The sequence below is a fragment of the Cannabis sativa genome, chromosome 6, assembly GCF_029168945.1.
Source record: "Cannabis sativa cultivar Pink pepper isolate KNU-18-1 chromosome 6, ASM2916894v1, whole genome shotgun sequence".
Taxonomy (NCBI): Eukaryota; Viridiplantae; Streptophyta; class Magnoliopsida; order Rosales; family Cannabaceae; genus Cannabis; species Cannabis sativa.
In genome coordinates, this window is record NC_083606.1 from 74,629,078 (window position 1) to 74,649,408 (window position 20,331).

A 20,331-nucleotide genomic window follows, 5' to 3' on the forward strand; every position below is an offset into this window, starting at 1 on the left:
GTCGTGAAATTTTTTAATGTTTTATTTTTATACACATAATCTTTTTATTATTTTCTTAAATAAATTTTTTTTAAGTTTTTTTTTAAAATTTGAGATGTCAATTAAATATTATCGTTAAATATTAAATAAATGACTATTGTACACTTGTGTATATGTAATACTAAAACTTCAAACATAATACAATAGTAATTTCATTGGTATTTAACGGTTATATCTAACTAAGACTTCCAATTTATAAAGAAAAGTAAATATAAGAGAGTTTTGAAAAAAGATAAAAATAAATAAATAAATTAAAACATAATAATATTTTTCCACAAAATACTTTATTGCTCCTTGTTTAATAAATAGATTAATAGACCAACTTAGTTCATAAAAAAAAAAATAAACCAATTCAGTCACATTACATATATATAATATTATATATAAAAATAGACCAAGCTCAAGTATTATAAAATCCTCTCCACTCCATACATTCATTACAAGCAATACTTTTCTCTCTTTCTCTATCTCTCTCTAAAAAATATTGAAATGGGTAGCTTTGACTTGGTAAACTCAAATGGCAATCTTTTCAATCCAGAAGAATTTCGTAAACAAGCTTACCAAGTAGTGGATTTCATAGCCAACTACTATACCCAAATTGAGTCTTACCCAGTTCTTAGCCAAGTCAAACCGGGTGATATCAGAAACCAATTACCTAATACAGCTCCATCTCAATCAGAACCTCTCCAAGCTATTTTGAAAGACATTACCAATGTCATAATCCCAGGCATGACACATTGGCAGAGTCCCAACTTTTTCGCATTCTTCCCGAATAACGTCAGCACTGCTGCCCTTCTCGGGGAAATGCTATGCACCGGTTTCAATTGTCCCGGGTTTAGCTGGCAGGTATCTCCGGCCATTACTGAGCTCGAGATGGTCGTCATGGATTGGCTAGCGAACATGATCAATCTTCCAAAATCTTTTCTTTTCTCGGGTGGTAGCGGTACTGGCGGCGGAATCATTCAGAATACGACTAGCGATGCAATCATCATGACCCTACATGCCGCACGTGACAGAGCGATAAAGAAAATCGGGACAGAGAACATGTTGAAACTCGTTGTCTATGGGTCTGACCAGACCCATTCGACATTTGAAAAAGTTTCTAAGGCTATGGGAATAAATCCGAATAATATCAGATTAATTCCCACAGTCATGGAGAAAGGTAGACCTTTCTCCATGTGTCCTATCAAGTTAAGAAAAGAAATAGAGAATGACGTGGCAAAAGGATTAGTCCCACTTTATTTGTGTGGAAGTGTGGGGACCACATCAACCAACGCTGTCGATCCACTTGAGCAACTTGCTGACGTGGCGACAGAGTATGGGATGTGGTTCCACGTGGACGCAGCCTACGCTGGAAGCGCTTGCATTTGTCCTGAGTTTCAACATTTTTTCAACGGGATTGAGCGAGCTGACTCAGTTAGTATGAACCCACACAAGTGGCTTCTGACTGGCCTAGGTTGTTGTTGTTTGTGGGTTAAAAGATCAGATTTGATTGTGAAAGCGATGCGAGTCGAACCCGAGTACTTAAAAAACGAATGGAGTAGTTCTACCGAGTCCAACCCGGTGGTGAACTTCAAAGACTGGCAACTAGGCGCATCTCGAAAATTCAACTCAATCCGATTATGGATTGTGCTTCGTAGCCACGGTGTTGAGAATCTTCAAAACCATATTCGATCCGATGTTCAAATGGTAGCCGATTTCGAAATGTTTGTAAAATCCGACCCAAGATTTGAGATTGTGGTGCCAAGATTGTTTGCTCTTGTGTGCTTTAGGCTCATAAACCCTAATAACAATAATTCTAAAGATGCTAATGAGTTGTTAAACCGAAAGCTTCTTGATTTTGTTAACTCATCTGGAAAGATTTATGTGTCTCACACTATAGTGGGTGGGATATATATGTTGAGATTTTGTGTGGGAACTATGTTTACAGAAGAGTGCCACGTCATCGCCGCATGGAAATTAATACAAGAGGGAGCCACTCAACTACTTAAAAATTAAAAATTATATTTGTTTATATATATTTTTAAGTTAATATGTGCAATTGATATTGCTTGCTTTTAATAAATGCGTGTTTTGTATCTGAGTGATTATTATTATTATTATTGTTGTCTGCAATGAATTGGCTGTGATTGAAAACACTGTATAGGAAAAATAATTTCGATGAAAATACCCAAAATCAATTCTAAATGAATTTAAATATATAAATTAAGAGATTTATGTTGATTTTATGCATCCAAAATACGTAAAAATATACTTTAATTTTCAATAAAAAAAAGTTCGGGTCCGACCATGTTCTTCAAAAACTGGTATATATATATACATGTTTATAACATGATTTTATCGTATATGAAACCGTGAGGAATATATAGATTAGATTATATTCTAATCAATATTAAATAATAAAATTATATAATTATAGAAAATTATATATAAATATATATAGGCAAAATTATATGTATATATGTACATGGAGAGTATGAATATAGTGATATCTAATTATATATATATGAAAATATTGATTTTACTTAATGCATAGATAATATCAAATTGATGAATAAAATACAATCTTAATATTACTAAATTGATAAACTAAATAGATATATATATATATAGGGATATGATTTTTTCTCGTGATGTACTTTCACGGAATTGTATTCCGTGGTACATTAGATGAGTCTCAGGGTACATTAAATGAGTGTCAGGGTACGTTTTTACTTTTTAACCCTAATTACTCCTAGATCAATCTCAGCCGTCGGATCAAATAACTGTTTTATCTGACGGCTGTCGTACATCACAGATTACAATCCGTGAAAGTACAATAACGGGACAAAATCATATCCCTATATATATAAAGGACTATTAATGAACAAAAATACAAAATATATGTACCCACCAAAAACTTTAAAGGATCAAGACAGAGATATAAAATTTATTCTAATACCAACTCTTAGATATTTTATATGCATAATACATATGAATGTGTATATGAAATGCGAAATTAAATGAATGTATACACAATATAATTAAGGATCGAAATACCGAGCTTTAGTTCCACGCGATCTTTGGATCTACTAAAGAAAAGAAAAATTATTAGTGTGGATAATCGGGCATCTAAACTCTCTCTACTCTCTTTAGATGAATTTACTATGTTTCACAGAATGATCAGTAGTGAACTCAGAGACCGAGAATCTATATTTACATAGGTGAGACCTTCCATTAAAATCTCTGCCACATTAATTATTAGAATAGTTTAATAATTAATTTAAGAAATTAAATTGAGAAATCAAATATTTGATAAATCTATATATAAAATATATCAATCAATTTATTGTGACTAAATTCAATAAATATAAAATATTCATTTTATTATATACATTTATAAAATCATTTGATTGATTTTATTCTTAATATATAAAATATTCTAATTTTAATGTCATACTTTTTATTAAAAAAATATATATTAAATACATAATATATTGTTATCATTATGAGTGCCACTCACAATTGGAAATCCTCTATCCGAACATAATCTTATATGAATATCTCAAAACAGAAAAGACTGTCTTTATGTATCCAATTGTTACGGGGTGACATATTTATATATATATTTAAATATTTATATATTAGTTTAGAAATTTATTAGTACACCACTTTTTTAAAGAGTTGTTTTGATAAATCTTCTATTTATTTTGGTATTTAAAAGATTCTTTTAGTATAATTAATGCTCATTATAAATTTTTTTACTTTTAGTGATATTAAAATTTGTAATTAAAAGTAAAAAAGTTGTAATTAATTACAAATTATTACTTTTATGTTGTGACTAAAAATCTGTATGGCTAAAAATATTAATCATAAAAATTACAATTTATTGTGACTAAATGTATTTTTAGTCACAATACTTGTTGTGACTAAAACTAAATTAGTGATTTGTATCTAAATACTGTGTTTTAGACAAAAATAATTTTTTGTTGTGACTAAAAATTATATTTAATCATAAAAATGTTATGGTGACTAAAAAATTATCACTAAAAGTAGCTATTTTTTTTATCGAACACTACTGATGCATGCCTAATAATAATAGTCTTAAAATATAATATATAATTAATACTCAAGTAAGGATAGTAATTATAACACAGCTAGTACTTCTACCACAAGAGTGGAGGTAGCTAGAAAGTGAGCACTATTTTTCCAACACTATAATTTTTTCTAAAATTTACAAATAGTTATAAATAATTATAAAAATATATTATTATAATTGAATATTATTATCTGATATTAGTGGTGCTTAGAATTTTTTATAAGTAACGTTTTATAATTGATTAATAATATTATCTAAAAATTATTTTATTAAAGTATATAAGACTCAATATATACTTAAATACACCAATAACGTTATAATACCGAAAAAAGTAGTGTTAATCACCAATAATACATTTTAACATTTCTCATTATAACTAGGATAAAAAAGTATCTTAAATGTTAAAAACCAAAGCAACCGAAATGCACTATAGAGACTTATTACTCTTTATAGTATTATTTTGACAGAACATGAACTACTATATAATTAATTATATTTGTTATAGTAGGTACCTGAATATTAATGAATATATATTATAACATTATAATTTAGTGTATGTGGCTATAAGTAGCTAATAATGAATTATATATTCAACAATATTTGTAGTAGTTGACCAGATCAATTAATTGGACCATTAATCAATGTGGAAAAAAACAAAATTGGAAAAACATTTGTTTATATGATCCTATATATTATCATATAATATCTTTGAAAAGTTATATTTATACATTATTAATTATCAAAGATCTAGATCTTGATCTACATCTAAATATATTAATAATATTTATTTAAACATTACAAATAATATTAATTTATTATGCTTGCATGAATCATGATCAATTAATTAATTAATACCATATACAACACTAACCTAGCATATCATAATATAAATTATTCATAAATATAACATTACAAATATCACATGGCATCATATATATCTGATTTTGCTCAATTTTGTCTTTACTGAATCATTTTTTTTTAAAGGAACTTAAGAGTTCATTACTGAAACAAAAGGATGGGTAGCACAAGGGGATGCCCTCCCCATGGTAAACACCGCCAAACCATCAACAAACTCTAATTTCGAACGATTAACAAAAGAAAAACTACGAGACATAAAACTTTTAGAAAGATCTAAAATGGACAAAGAAACACTAAAAAAACTCCAATTAGGAACACATTTCCCCTTCCCCAAAGCCTGAATAGCAGCCATACAATCTGAACAAACCAAAATTCTAGATGAGCTCTTCCATCGATACCAGTTCTTTCGCTTGGGTTAAAGTAAATGACTCTTGGGTTAAAGTAAGAAGCCTTAACCATTTTCAGATTCTTTCCATTAACCGCCTTTGGAGTATTTTCCTGATAACCTTCCTTCTTAGTCCTCTAATAGGATGAGCTCTTCCATCGATACCAGTTCTTTCGCTTTCTGTTGGTTTCTTCCTTTCATCCACTGGTTTCTTCCCTTTATCCACCATCACCAGTGGTTTCTCTGAAGGTTTTCTGGGAGGAATACAATTTACTCCGGCTTCATTATTGAACCACTCTAATTGGTTTCTTGTGTTGAAACAGCTAATCACCGCAGTCTCTGCTTTCGTCCAAGGACCAAAAGCCATGACAGCTTTCCCCTCCAATGGTTATGCAAACGCAGTTGGTCTCCAACACCCATTCTTGTCATGTCCTATTCTCCCACAATTATGACAAAATTTTGGCAATTTGAAATATTAGAATTGAATCCATTCCTTCCTACCTCGCATGATATCCAGATAAGAGCCTGGAACCAACTGTTGATCCGTATCAATTTCCACTTGAAATTTGAAAAATCCATGTCTAGATATTGATCGTTGATCCCAAGTGTCACTGTTTTTAAATACCCCAACCTTTGCCACTATAGTAGGAATATTTGACCTGTTTAGATAGGGAGATAAAAGCCCTGTAGCCTGCACCCAGAATAAGGTTTTCTTCATATCAACTCTGCTCCAGCTCCCATCCTCTGGCCACTCCTTAATAATCAGAAGCTTTCCATTAATGATCCACGGTCGTTTGTGAAGTATCTCGACACAGTCTTCTTCTAAGTCGAAGAAAATTCCCCACAGGCCTAGTTTGAGTGTCTTGAACCTCCATGGGCCCTTTATCCTTTGTTTCCAGACATTGCCTAGTACTTCCTTTAATCTCGTTCTAGATAGACCCTTACCATCGAAGAAGCAAGCTAGAACCCCTATTCTTATCAGCTCCCCATTAATCTCGAAATCAGGCTCTAGGTCCAAAGCCATTGTCTGAATAAACTTATTCCTGAGCTTCTCCAACTCGCCATCATGATCCCCTCCTTCATTATTTCCCTGTCCCTTATCTTGTATTTTCTCACCGTTGTATTCTCCCTGTTTTCCATCTTCTGAGGCCCCAGAGTTAGAAGTAAAAGCCTCCTTTTCACTACCACGGGGAGTAGATAAAACAGATTCCTCCCCCTCCATTAATTCTTCAACTACCCCACCAACCTCACTTTCGACATTCATTGCAACTGTTTCCTGGTGACTATCACTCATCTCCACAACCTGCAAAACTTTAATGCACTTTGAAATAATTTCACTGACCCCAAAAATTGTGAAAAGTTTAAAAGACATTGCCGTCTAGTTGGAACCCCAACATTTTATTAAGGGAGAAAACACAATATAGACTTATCTTGTCTTGTTGTCTTGTAATCATTGTTTTGTTTGACAAATTTAATACTTTTTCAATGAATAAGATGATTGTATTTGTATTGCTCAATTATAACTTGTTACAACCTCCCTTTAACAACCCCTTTACCACAAAAACACAAAATCTCTTTTAATTTTTACAAATTGAAGCAAATCAATCTCTATCACTTTGTGTAGCTTTTTTTCACATTACAAGACTAATTTTAAATTGAATCTCATTTTCTATTCTTTGTACAATATGTTTGATAAGCCAAAATTTTTGTGACCAAAGAACATCATTTCCCTCAACATTAATGATTGAAACTCATGATGAGAATATTAAAACTCTATAACAAGTCAGATATGTCCCTGAACTTAAAAAAAACTTACTGTCCATTAGAATGTTTAATAAGGTTGGTTACTCAGTCAAGATTGAAAATGTAGTTATGGGAATTTGTCATGGATTTCAAGATCTCATCAAAGGTCAACTAAACAATGGTCTTTACTCTTCGGATGACAAAACATTCATTGAAAGTGCAGCACGTACCTATTGTACAAAACCCTGCAACAAGCTAAATTAGACTTTGGCATCTTAGACTTGGACATGTTAACCAAAGGGCACTAGAGCAATTAAACAGGCAAGGGTTGTTCAAGGAGCAATTGTAAGAAAGACTAGAATTTTGTGATGAATTTGTGTTTGGGAAGGCCTATTCAGTAAAGGAGAACACATAACCACAGAGAAACTTGCCTATGTACATTCACATCTTTGGAGACCAACAAGAATTTCAACCATGGGAGGTGCACACTATTTTATGAGCATTGTAGATGATTTCAGAAAGAAGGTGTGGTGTGGGTATACTTGTTGAAGAATAAGAATCAAGCCCTGGGTACTTTCATTGAGTGTAGAAAGCTTCTAGAAAACCAAACTGGTAACACTATAAGAAATGTTACTTTTGCCGATACATTTTTGTGCTGGCAAACGTTTAGTATTGCGCTGGTAAAACAGAATTTACTTTTGATGTGTTGGCAAAAGGGGTTGGCAAATCAACGTTAGTATAGAACTTTTGTCAGCACAAAATGAAAAGCGCTGGCAAAAATGACTTTTCTCAGCGCGTAAATATGTTGGTAAAAGTTAGATTTTAGCCACTGCAAATGTGCGCTGGTTTGCCAGGGCAGTTTGCAAAATGCGTTGGTCAAAGTTACCAACGCAGTAGCGAACTGTACTGGTAAAAGTAACATTTCTTGTAGTGTAACAAGCTCAAAATACTCAGGACAGACAATGGCCTAGACTACTGCTCAGGAGAATTCAAGATGTTTTGTGCAAAAGAGGGAATTTTCAAACACAAAACAATGATGAACACACCACAGGTGCAGAAAGAATGAATAGGACACAGTTAGAGAGGGTAATTAGATGCATGCTTGTGGGTGTTGGTTTAGAAAGACCATTTTGGGGAGAAGTTCTTAAGATGCATGTTATCTAATAAACAAATGTCCTTCTGTGCCAAACAATTTTAAGACACCTCAAGAGGTGTGGATAGGAAAGCCACCTAGGTTTGAACATCTAAGAGAGTGTTTGGTTGCACAATCTATGTGCGTATCAAATAAGACAAACTAAAGCCTAGGGCTTTGATGTGTTTGTTTTTAGGATATTCAGAGGGAGTCAAAAGTCATGATTTTCATATTATTATGACTCAATTACTACCACTAGCATTGAGAGGAATATCAAGTTCACGTGTTCGTCTACATATAACTGCTTTAAGTAATTATTTTCGCATGATGTATTCAAAAGTTGCTCGACCACAAGATTTTATGCAACTTGAACAAGAAATATCAGTCACTCTTTGTAATCTTGAAAAATTATTCCCTCCGTCATTTTTTGATATAATGGTTCATTTGGTGATACACTTAGCTTATGAGGCGAGAATTGCTGGACCATCAGTTTATCGTTGCATGTATCCTATTGAAAGGTAAAATCTGAATTAATTTTTATATTATTAAATTTGAAAATGTTCTAATTTTTTTTTCTAATGTTCATATGAATAATTATAGGTACTTGTCTAAGTTGAAATCATACGTTCGAAACAGAAGCAAACCAGAAGGTTGTATTGCTGAAGGATATTTAGCTGATGAATGTTTGACATTTTGCTCAAGATACATGGAAGGCGTGGAGACAAAGTTTAATCTTAAGCCTAGAAATTACAGTAATTTGGAAGTCAATGAAAATTTGCTTCCTATTTTCCAAATGACGGGCCGAAATTTGGGAAAAAAGTATATTAAAAGTTTAAATGAGGATACTAAAGTTAAGGCACATCGATATGTGCTATTTAATTGCAATGTCGTGGACTCATTCATTGAGTAAGTATATTATTTGTTATACCTCTAATAATAAATTTTTTTTTATAATATCACATATAGTTATGTGTATAATACTAATTCATTTTGTAGGGAACATCGTAATATTATTGCACAACAAAATTCTCGTCAAAGAGCAATGACTATAGATCGGATTCATAGTCAGTCATTTCCATCATGGTTTGCAAAAAAGGTAAGCTTTTTTTCAATATTATCATAATTTTTTTAACTTAATAAATTCATTTACGCATTAAGTGTCGCATTAAGTGTAGCTATTACTTTTTGTTAAATCAGGTAGAAGAATTATATGATAACGGAGATAATCGAATTTCTGACGATTTACATTGTTTAGCTAAAGGACCAAACAATGTTTTCATTAAATTCAAAAAATATGTAATAAATGGTTTCAAATTCCACACAAAAGCAGTTGAGAAGAAGTTAAAAACTCAAAATAGTGGAGTTATTATGACTGCCAAGACTCAAAGTTTTGCAAGTAGTAGTGATCCAAATCCTGTTTTTGGAGATGTTACATTTTATGGGGTATTAACTGATATTATAGAGCTAGATTATTCTTCGGGAAATCGCGTTGTGTTATTTAAGTGTGATTGGATTTCGAGAAGTGGAATTAAAAAAGAAAAAGATTGCACAAGAGTCAACCTTTCAAAATTGATGCGTGAAGATGAGCCATTCATACTAGCATCTCAAGCTGAACAAGTAATGTATGTGGAAGACCTCAAACACATAGGATGGCATGTTGCTTTAAAAATAAATCCTAGAGATTATTATAATATGAGCGTGCAATCACACGATGAGAATGTAGAATCTTATTTGCAAAGTGAAATGTGTAGTACAAATTTTGATGTTGAGGATGGAGATATCAATTTGATAAGGAATGATATTGAAGACATAGCTATTGATACATTGGTGTCAATTGGTACAAATGACATGGGTGAAGAAGAACCTTAGAGATTATTGTAATTTTTTTTTTTTATTTTCTCTTAATAATTATTGACAGATTATTTCAACTTTTTTTTCAAAAAAATTTATTATGATCCTTTGCTATTATTCATTACTTAGTTTTTCCTACATCAAATGAATTAGGTTATATATAACATTTCAAATTTTATTATAAATATTTGAAATAAATACAAATTTTAATAATAATTATAAACTAAAAAAAATTTATTAAACAAAATATATTTGAAATCGTGTTGTTGTGTTATAGTAATACTTTTAAAATACCATTAAATCTATTATTTTGTGTCATTTTTACAAATGTTATTATTAAAATATTCTAGTGACATTTTTAAAATGATATTTATATTTATTATGTGTAAATATTTATAAATATCATTTTTTATAAATATTTATTATATGTAAAAAAAAATATATTTACAAATAGTAACATTTTTTGTCAAATGCCACTAAATATACTTATACTCACATTTTTAAAAAAATGTCACAAATTAAAATGTTATTTATTCTTACTAAAATGACATTTTTTACCAAATGTCATTAAATTACTATTATTGAAACATTTATTAAAAATGTTACTAATTGAAATGTTACTAATTGTCATTAAAATCAAGTTATACTCACATTTATTTAAAATGTTACTAAAATTTATTTCTAGTAACATTTTAAAAATGTTATTAAAAATTAAGTTTAGAAAGTAGAATACATTTAGTTACATTTTTTTGCTAAATGTCATCAAATTATTATTTTTGTAACATATTTTAGCAAATGTCACAAAATTAAATGTCACCTATATCCAATATTGTTGTAGTGAGGGCTACAAACTGTGGTGCCTTGAACGAGGACACAAGAAATGCTTGATAAGCAGAAATGTTGTGTTTAAGGAATAGGAAATGGCTATGAAGATCAAGTTCATTCTTGAAATTTTTCGAACACACTACAGGAAGGAATGAAGATTGAGGTGGACCAATCACATGAAAGCTCCTCATAGTTACAAGATACAATAGAGAATGAGAGTGGCCAATAAAATAGTATTTACCTTATAATTTGTACATTAAAAGCTATCATTAATGATCAACGAAAACACTGTAGCTAAAATATAATATTTATTGTGCATCAAAATTTGATGTACAACTATAGAAGAAGCATTAATTTTGTTCAAAAATGCAAAATGATAATATTCAAATATGTAATTGTTAAGGAATTAAATAAAAAAATAAATAAATAAACCTCAAAGAAGGAGAGAGTTTGGGAAATAAGTTAGGGTTCCTCAAGGCATGTGGTAAGGTAAAGAGAAATATCTTACCAATTAAGCTTTTGTTCTTCATTAAAAATAAAAGTGTCCAAAGCCTTCTACTTCTCCAGGCCTCTACCATAGCTTTTTCTTCTCTTCTATTGGCATTTTGAACAATTTTCAACATCCACCTTCATTTTCTTTATAAAACAATTACTTATACTATGATTTATAAACTGCTAATCATTATTATTGAAGAAAAATATATTAATTCATCAATATAAACATTAAGGACATTATTTACAATTTAAGTATTTTCATTACTTATATTTAAGTGCTACAAATTTAAATATAAATCATGTTTGGTTGAGTTTCTACTTTTTGCTTTCAGCTTATCAGAAAGTTCTTCCTGTAATTAGTAGCAAAAGTAAGCAGCTTTTAAAAGTCCAATAAATTAAGACTATAATGATTTGGAAATTTTTGTTCAAAAAATATTATTATGAATAAAAACTATATACGTACATAATTGGTAGAAGTCATAATTCTTGCATGCTAAGTGGAGCTTAGTGAATTCAAATTCACATATAGTTCTGAGTTATGAGACATTGGCAATAACAAGTTTGGGAAGTTTACTATAAATTTTTTTACTTTTAGTTACAATAAAATTTGTGATTAAAAGTGAAAAAGTTATGACTAATTATAAATTCTCATTCTTATGTTTTGACTAAAAAGGTTGTGGCTAAAAGTATTAGTCACAAAAATTACAATTTATTGTGAATAAATGTAGTTTTAGTAACAATACTTGTTGTGACTAAAACTAAATTAGTGACAACTTGTATCTAAATACTATGCTTTAGTCAGAAGTAATATTTTGTTGTGACTAAAAGTTACATTCAATCACAAAAAAATTATATTATGACTAAATAATTATCACCAAAAATAATAATTTTTTTGTAGTGGTTAATTATTGGGAAATAATGAGAAGAAGAATTGATTATATCAATATTATTGGTTTGATCATGATCATGTTGGATGTATCTACTTGGACCTTTGTCATTTATAGTACACTTGTAGCAATTAGCTTTCAAACTCCATTATGAACTATAATTTGAGATTATTTTGAAGAGGATCAATAATAATATATAGATATATATATCCAAACAACATAGATATGCCCCCATATATACATATTTATATAAGAATATGTTTTTAGAATAAAATTATTTTGGCACGTTTTGTTTTGTTTTTTTTTTTTTGTTTGTATCTTACCTACTTTTATATGTAATTAAATATACATTAAATATATATATTATTTTTAAATTATTGTATGGTGGGGAATCATTGACTATAATATTAATAGTAGATAGAAAAGTAGGAAACCCACACCGACAGAGGGGGCCAATTGAAAAGTAGGGGCAAATCGTTAACAAATTTATTTTTAGGGGACAAATTATAAAATTATATATTCTGAGCAGTACCTAATAACTTTTATAATTGGTGTTTTATGATTAGTTGTCGATATTTTTAAAAGTTATTTATTTTAAGTTATATAGGATTCAATACTTAATTACACTAATAGCGGTATGTGACCGAGGAAGGTAATAAACACTAATAATACATTTTAACAATATATTGGCATATTTAATTATATCTATATCTACTTAATATATATAAATTTTTGAATAGACAGGTTGATGACATTTTGTACTTTTTGCTTTTTTTTTTAATCTTTTTATAAAACATTTTAATGCAATATTTATTTTCTTATCTAATTTTAAAAAACAATTACATTAATGCTCAATACAATCCTGAACAACAATTCTTCATTTTTAAAATATTCTAAGGTTATATACTTTTTCCCAATATCTTACATTAGTGAATTGGACACAATAAAATGACGCGAAAAGATTTTTTTTTTTTTTTTGAAACAACTTTAGTTTAATTAAGGCAAAGAGCAAAAATTGGGGATCACAGGGGGATCACCCTCCCCACAATACAAACCGGGGTTAATAATAGACCTTCTAATGTTTCTAGCCAGACAGTCTGCTATAGTGTTCTGGCTTCTACCAATATAAAAGAAACTACAATCCATTACCGAATCAATTAGCTCATTAACTTCTAAAGACAAATTAAAAAAGTTCCAGTCTAAGTGACACTTCCTCAAAGAGCAAGCTTTCAAAACAGTTCTGCAATCCGATAAAATATGCACCTTTCTCCAGGAATTCCCTGCAATAAGGCTCAAAGCCATGCGAACAGCCAAGGTTTCCGCTTCCATGGCACTAGCAGCCGCCAGATTCTCAACTTTGTAGAACCAAGAATTGTCTACAAGATTGATATCTGATACTCCTCCTTTGAATTTAACCTTATTTGTGCACTTCCAAATCTGTTCAAAAACACAGCCCACATAAGTTAAAACCTCCAATCTTGAAGTACCAGCAAGCATCGGAACTAAGATTTCCAGAAAATGAGCCAAACTGTTGCAAGTGATACGATCCACCGAGACAGGAAAGAGGCCTGCAAACCAAATAGCCTTAGCAAAGGCACATTCTTTAAACAGATGAATCGTGTCTTCCACATCATTCCCACAAAGATAACAACCGAAGCTTGTGAAAGTGGCAAGTCTGTTTACAGTTGGCAGAGCGTCATTGATAGCCTTCCAAAGGATTATAGATAACCTGGGATGGATTCCAGGTTCCCAAATCCACTTCCATATATCTTTCCTGAGACTAAACCGAGTTCTCTGATCCTCCATATAAGCATCCTTAACACGGAATCGACCATGCTTTCTTCCTTTCCAAAAGACTCTGTCCTGATGGGGGTAGGGAATTCTGTTAATGGTAAGAATTCGGTCACCCAAAACGTCTCCAAAGATTTGTCTCACTAACTCCTCATTCCACTCATGACCAATAGAGATATCCACCAACGTCTTGACTGTAAAACCACGATCCCTCAGGGTATCCATTACTTCTTGAAACTCAGCAAAAGACATCCATGGTATCCATGGTTGTCTCCAGAAATCAACCTGCTCACCAGCAGCAGCAAGAGAAATCGAACCCTTCCTTATCACATCTCTAGTCTCTAAAATGTTTTTCCAAAGGGCCGAATCACAACTTTTAGGTCTCACCTCCCAGAATTTCTCATAACGGCAGTATTTACTTAAGAGGGAAGAAGTCCATGGCTTCTTAACATTACTAACCAGATCCCAACTCAGTTTTGATATGAGGGCTTTGTTAACATCCTCAAATCTCCTCAACCCCAAACCACCCGACTCTTTTGGTTGGCAAATGGTATCCCAAGAGCGAAGAGCCAAGAATCTATCCTTCTTTCCACTTCCAACCCACCAGAATTTTCTCAGAATTCCATCCAACTCTCTACAAGTGGTAACCGGGATTTCGCTAGTCGACATTGCATAAATTGGCATTGAGGATAATACCGATTTTATCAAAGTCAACCTCCCTGCTGTAGCCTTCAAGTCTTCTGGTCATGTTCTCTTTCAAACGATCATATTCTTCTGTCTTCCTTCTCTTGAAAATAAAAGGGTTCCCTAAGTGCCTTTCATCTCCACGAACTGGTGAGACATTTAGATGTTTTAGTATTGAAGATCTTCTATGCATATCAAGATTCTTGGAAAAGAAAACCGAAGACTTGTGCTTGCTGCAAGTTTTTCCTGACCATGCTTCATATGTTGAGAGGCACTTAATAATCTCTTCAGCTTCTTTTTCATTTGCTCGAGCAAAGAGAATTGTGTCATCGACAAACATAAGGTGTGAAATAGGGGGAGCATTCCTTGAAATCTTTATACCATGGATCTTCCCTCTCTCTTCAGCTTGGCATATGAGTTTCGTCAGTACTTCCTGGCAAAGGATAAAGATGAAAGGAGAGAGGGGGTCACCCTGTCTTAAACCACGCTCCGGGGTAATCTTTTTTATGGGACTACCATTAAGGAGTACAGAGTAAGACACAGTACAAATGCATTGCATAATTAGGTGAACCACTCTATTGCAAAAACCATTAGCAAGCAGGACTTTCGAAATGAATCCCCACTCCATCTTATCATATGCTTTGTGCATATCCAATTTAATCGCCATCAAGCCACCTATGCCTTTTTTTGTCTTAATCTTGTGGATGAGTTCCTGAGTCAGAATAGAGGATTCCGCTATCCATCGACCAGGAATAAAGCCCGATTGAACAGGAGACACCAATTTGTCCATCAATGGTCTAAGCCTATTAGAAAGGATCTTAGTGACAATTTTGTAAACAAAATTACATAGGCTTATGGGTCTAAACTACTCTACCTTCTCTGGATTTTCAATTTTCGGTATCAAACAAATATGGGTGAAATTTAGCTTTTTATTCATATCTCCACTGATGAAAAAATCCTTCACTAAGGCACACACATCTTTCCCAACTATGCCCCAAAATTTTCGATAAAAACAACTCGAGAATCCATCTGGCCCCGGGGCTTTCAACGGGTGAAGCTCAAAAACTACTGCTGTAATTTCCTTATCAGAAGGAATTTCCAGCATAAGTTCATTGTCACACAGTTCTATTAATGGGGATAATAGGTTATCAAAGTCTGAAGAGATAACAGGTTGACACGAAGTAAAAAGGTCTGAGAAATACCGATTGATAATGGCTGAAACTCGTCTCCTGTCTTCCCAAGTCTGGCCATTTTCGAAATGACACGAATAGTTAGAAGTATTCATTTGTATTTTCAACATATACTAACTTAAATATTAATAATATTGTGATTATAAAGTACCTAGTAAACAACATGTTCTTCAAGATAATAAATTATATCTTTTATTTAATGATAACTAAATTTTTAAATTGTATAAAATTTTAACATTACTAATTTATTTTCATATAACTTATAGAAGGCGCTATAGATATATAAATATAAATTACTAAAATTAATACCATTTGATTTTGATAATGATTTTTTTTATTAGTCAAATGTTCTGTAATTTTTTAATTTTATATAAATTGTTAAATTTTAGTCTAAAATCTAATTAAATGATAAAAATTGAGCAAAATAATCATGACAAAAGTGCTCATATAAATTGTGTTTTTCTTTATATATATAGATAGATAAATTATTGTGCATATTTATATTTTTTTAATTATTTTAAACATTATTAAAAAGTTAAGATATTTATTAAATAAAAAAACATAATTTAAAAAATAATTTTTTTTAGATATGTTGCATTTATCTAAAAAAAATTAATTAATTAAGTAAAAATCATCAATTATACATATAAAAATTATAAATTATGTAATATTAATTTTATATAAACTTAAGTGAATAATGATCTATAAATAGTCTCTAAGTGCTATACTACATTCATTTCTAAAAAATGTGAGATTTATTTTTTTTTAAAAAAAATAACTTACTAAAGAGTGAAATCAATAAAATTTTAAAAAATAAATAAAAAATGTAAAAATGAGAAAAAAAATAAATTAAAATATAATTCATATAAAAGCCATCATATCACCACCCTATGTTTCTATAGATATATAGATGATAATGGAACTTTTTCCTTATAAAATAAGTTAGAGTTTACAAGTAAAATTATATTGTCTTCCAATCAAAGAAAGCCTTCTAGTAAAGTTTACACACTACAAGAAAAATGAGCATTAATGAGGACAAATTTCGTTGGTAAAAACCCCTGTTTTCGTCAGTATTGCGCATCAATGAGGACATTTCGTTGGTAAAAAGTCGTTGGGAATACTTCGTTGGTAAAAACGATTATCAACAACGACTTTTTAAGTCGTTGGGAATAAAAATTATCAACAACGACATTGTCGTTGGGAATAATATTTTATTTTATTTATTTTTTTAAAACCTGAGTGCATCAACAACGACATTGTCGTTATTGATATTATTATCAATGACGACAATGTCGTTATTGAAGAGCTTTTTCGAAAAAAAAAAAATAATTATATTAAAATTATTTGTAATTAATTATTAATATATAATATTATATTAAAATTATTAAATTAAATAATTAATTTTAATTTTAATTTTTTTTAATTATTTAATTAATATATAAAATTATTGAATTAATTAAGATATGAAATCATTTAACTAAAAGAAAATATTTAGAGTCACTAATATTACAATAAAAAGTGAGTCATAAACATTATAGTACTGCATACCTAAATATAAATTAGTGTTCATAAACTATTAACAAACATATTAGATCGATAGTTCGTAAAATTAAAATAGATATTTTAAAAGAAGTTTGTAGTAGCATCGTCCTCATCACTAGCATCTCCAGGAACATCCGACCCAGGAACATCCGGCATCTGTGGGTAGTATGGCGGCATTTGCGAACTTGTCATCATCTGAGATGTCTGCTGCCCATGTAGTGTCGACATCATTTGAGATGTCTGTTGCCCTTGTTGTGTCGGCATCATCTGAGAAGTCTGTTGTCCTAGATGTGTCGGCATCATTTGAGATGTCTGCTCCCATGGTTGTGTCGGCATCGTCTGCGATGTGTTCTGATATTGCTGCCCTTGTGTCGACATCTGAATATTTTGCGGCATCTGTGACATTTGTGGCATCCGAGGCTCTAACATATGAGACGTCTGAGGCGAGTGCGTCATCATATTCAACAATACTTGCGAATTGTTTGGCGACTGAAACACAAACTGCAAGTATGACTGGTACATTTGACTGTGAAATTGCTCAGGACTTAACATTCCAGACTTAACATTACAAAGATTTATTAATTATAAAATTTATCATCACTTACTCAATTATTAATTATTTATATTCAACTAATTAAAGTTATTTATAATTATTTAATTATTTATTACTATTTTTTTTTATAAATATACAAAAAATCTTTTTAATTCAATTACTAAATTTTAGGATTTATTTCACTAATTTTGTTAAATAATTATCCATTTAAAATATAACTTGTTACCATTTTTATAAGAAACTATTAACTTATTATTTTTATTATTTATAAATATTTTCTTTATTATTAATCTAATTATTTATTAATATTTTGTATTGTAAGAATTTATTAATTATTAAACTCATTATTTATTCAATTATTAATTATCTATTTTCAACTAGTAAAACTTATTTATTAAGTATTTAATTATTTATTATTTTAGGATATTTTATGTACCCTCATTTCTTTATATATTTGAGCTTATTCTTTTTGCTCTTGTCCCACTTCTCAGGACCACAATGGGATATATGTAAACTATATATGTTGGGGTGAACCTCATTACTAAACATATGCTAAAACCTTTTCAATTATGTAACAATATCATAGCTTTTATGTTCTTATACAAGTCATTCATTCATTTTTTTTCCATCAAAAAAAAAAAAAACTTTAATTAGTAGTAACTTAGATCATTAGCACATTGATTATCCCCATAAATAAGTATACTGTATTTTATTACCACTTTTTATACGTTTCATATGATAATAAAACTAACTTATATAAATATATATAAGAATATATATACGTAATTTCTAGTTTCTAGGTTTAATATATCAAAATATTATTTAAAAAATTGTGTAGGTTTGATATTTAAATAAAATTGCATGTAACTTCAATACAAGATTGTCTATTTTTTTTTTAACTAAAAGTAAATATTAATTTTTCATTTAAATTATTTTTATTTAATAAAATATTAGATTATTTTTTTATTATTAGTCTAATTATTTATTAATATTTTTTATTGTATGAATTTATTAATTATTAAACTCATTACTTTTTCAATTATTAATTATCTACTTTCAACTAATAAAAGTTATTTATTAAATTTTTAATTATTTATTATTATTTTTCAAAAAAAAAAATTATTTAGTTAAATTACTTAATTCTAGAATAATTTCATTATTTAAATAATTGTTAACTTATAATTTTCTTTTTTAAATATAACTTCTATGTTTTTTTTAATTATATCAAAATTTTAACAAAATTTGGCCAAAATAATATTTATATTTTAAACTACCCAAAAATTTTAAACCTAATTTACACGATCTAAAAATTTCCAAATACATCACAAATATTAAAATATTACATATTATCAATATAAACCAAAAAATTATCAAAATATATATATAAAAAAACAAACAAACAAACAAACCAGCCGCATCTATATCTTTTATATATATAAACAGAAATTAACACATGATTTTTTTTCCTTTGCCAATGTAATTAAGTAAGCCTACAGATTCTTTGATTGACCAAAGCATCAAAGTAAACAAGTCAAATTAGGTATGAAATACCACAATCTTTTCTTTATTTTACAATCTTACATAGCAACTTTTTTATTTAAATCTCTATAGATATATATTTTGTGTTATATTTGTTGATTTCCTATCCTCCATTAAGATATATATTCAATTAAGACTAAAGTTTTTTTAAAAGTCTGACATTATTATTATTATTATTATTATTATTATTATTATTATTATTATTATTATATTGTTGCTGTTGTTGTTTCTATTAATAATCTTGAATTTAACAAATAGATTTAGAGTTACACAATAACAAAAACAAATACAAATACAAATATTATCTAAAAAAAACCAATTTCAGAATATTCACCCATATATATTAAAAATAAAACAAACAACAACTACAATCACATATAACATTTTACAAATCAAAATAAATACAACTAAATAGCTACAAAGATTAAAACAAAAAAAAATTATAAATACAAATACATATATAAAAATATATGCTACTAAAAAAAATAATGAAATATTACCTCACAAATGCCACCGGTGGTGGGCCGACGCTACAGCCGAAGGAGCCGGAGCCTGGGCGGTCAGACGACGTCGGGGACGGAGTGGTGGTGGGCGGAAGGATCTGAAATGAGGTTTTTGAAGGGGGAGAGGCGAAGTTTCTGAAATAGGGTTTTTGAAGGGGAGAGGCGGACTGTGATGAGAAGGAAATGAAATGGTTTCCTCTGCAAATTTTTTTTTTATAGCAAAATTATCCCCAACG

At 29.8% G+C, this 20,331-nt stretch overlaps 2 protein-coding genes across 2 annotated transcripts in view; one reads left to right on the plus strand and one right to left on the minus strand.

Annotated features, from left to right (window-relative positions):
- The window catches only part of LOC115724915 (protein SRG1), a 72,449-nt gene that overhangs the window by 47,032 nt on the left and 5,086 nt on the right, over nucleotides 1-20,331 (minus strand). The gene's annotated exons all lie outside the window — the stretch shown is intronic.
- On the plus strand, nucleotides 312-2,175 carry LOC115725218 (tryptophan decarboxylase TDC2). Its single transcript, XM_030654662.2, has one exon. The coding sequence runs from the start codon at nucleotides 529-531 to the stop codon at nucleotides 2,035-2,037; it is 1,509 nt and encodes a 502-aa protein (XP_030510522.2). The 5' UTR covers nucleotides 312-528; the 3' UTR covers nucleotides 2,038-2,175.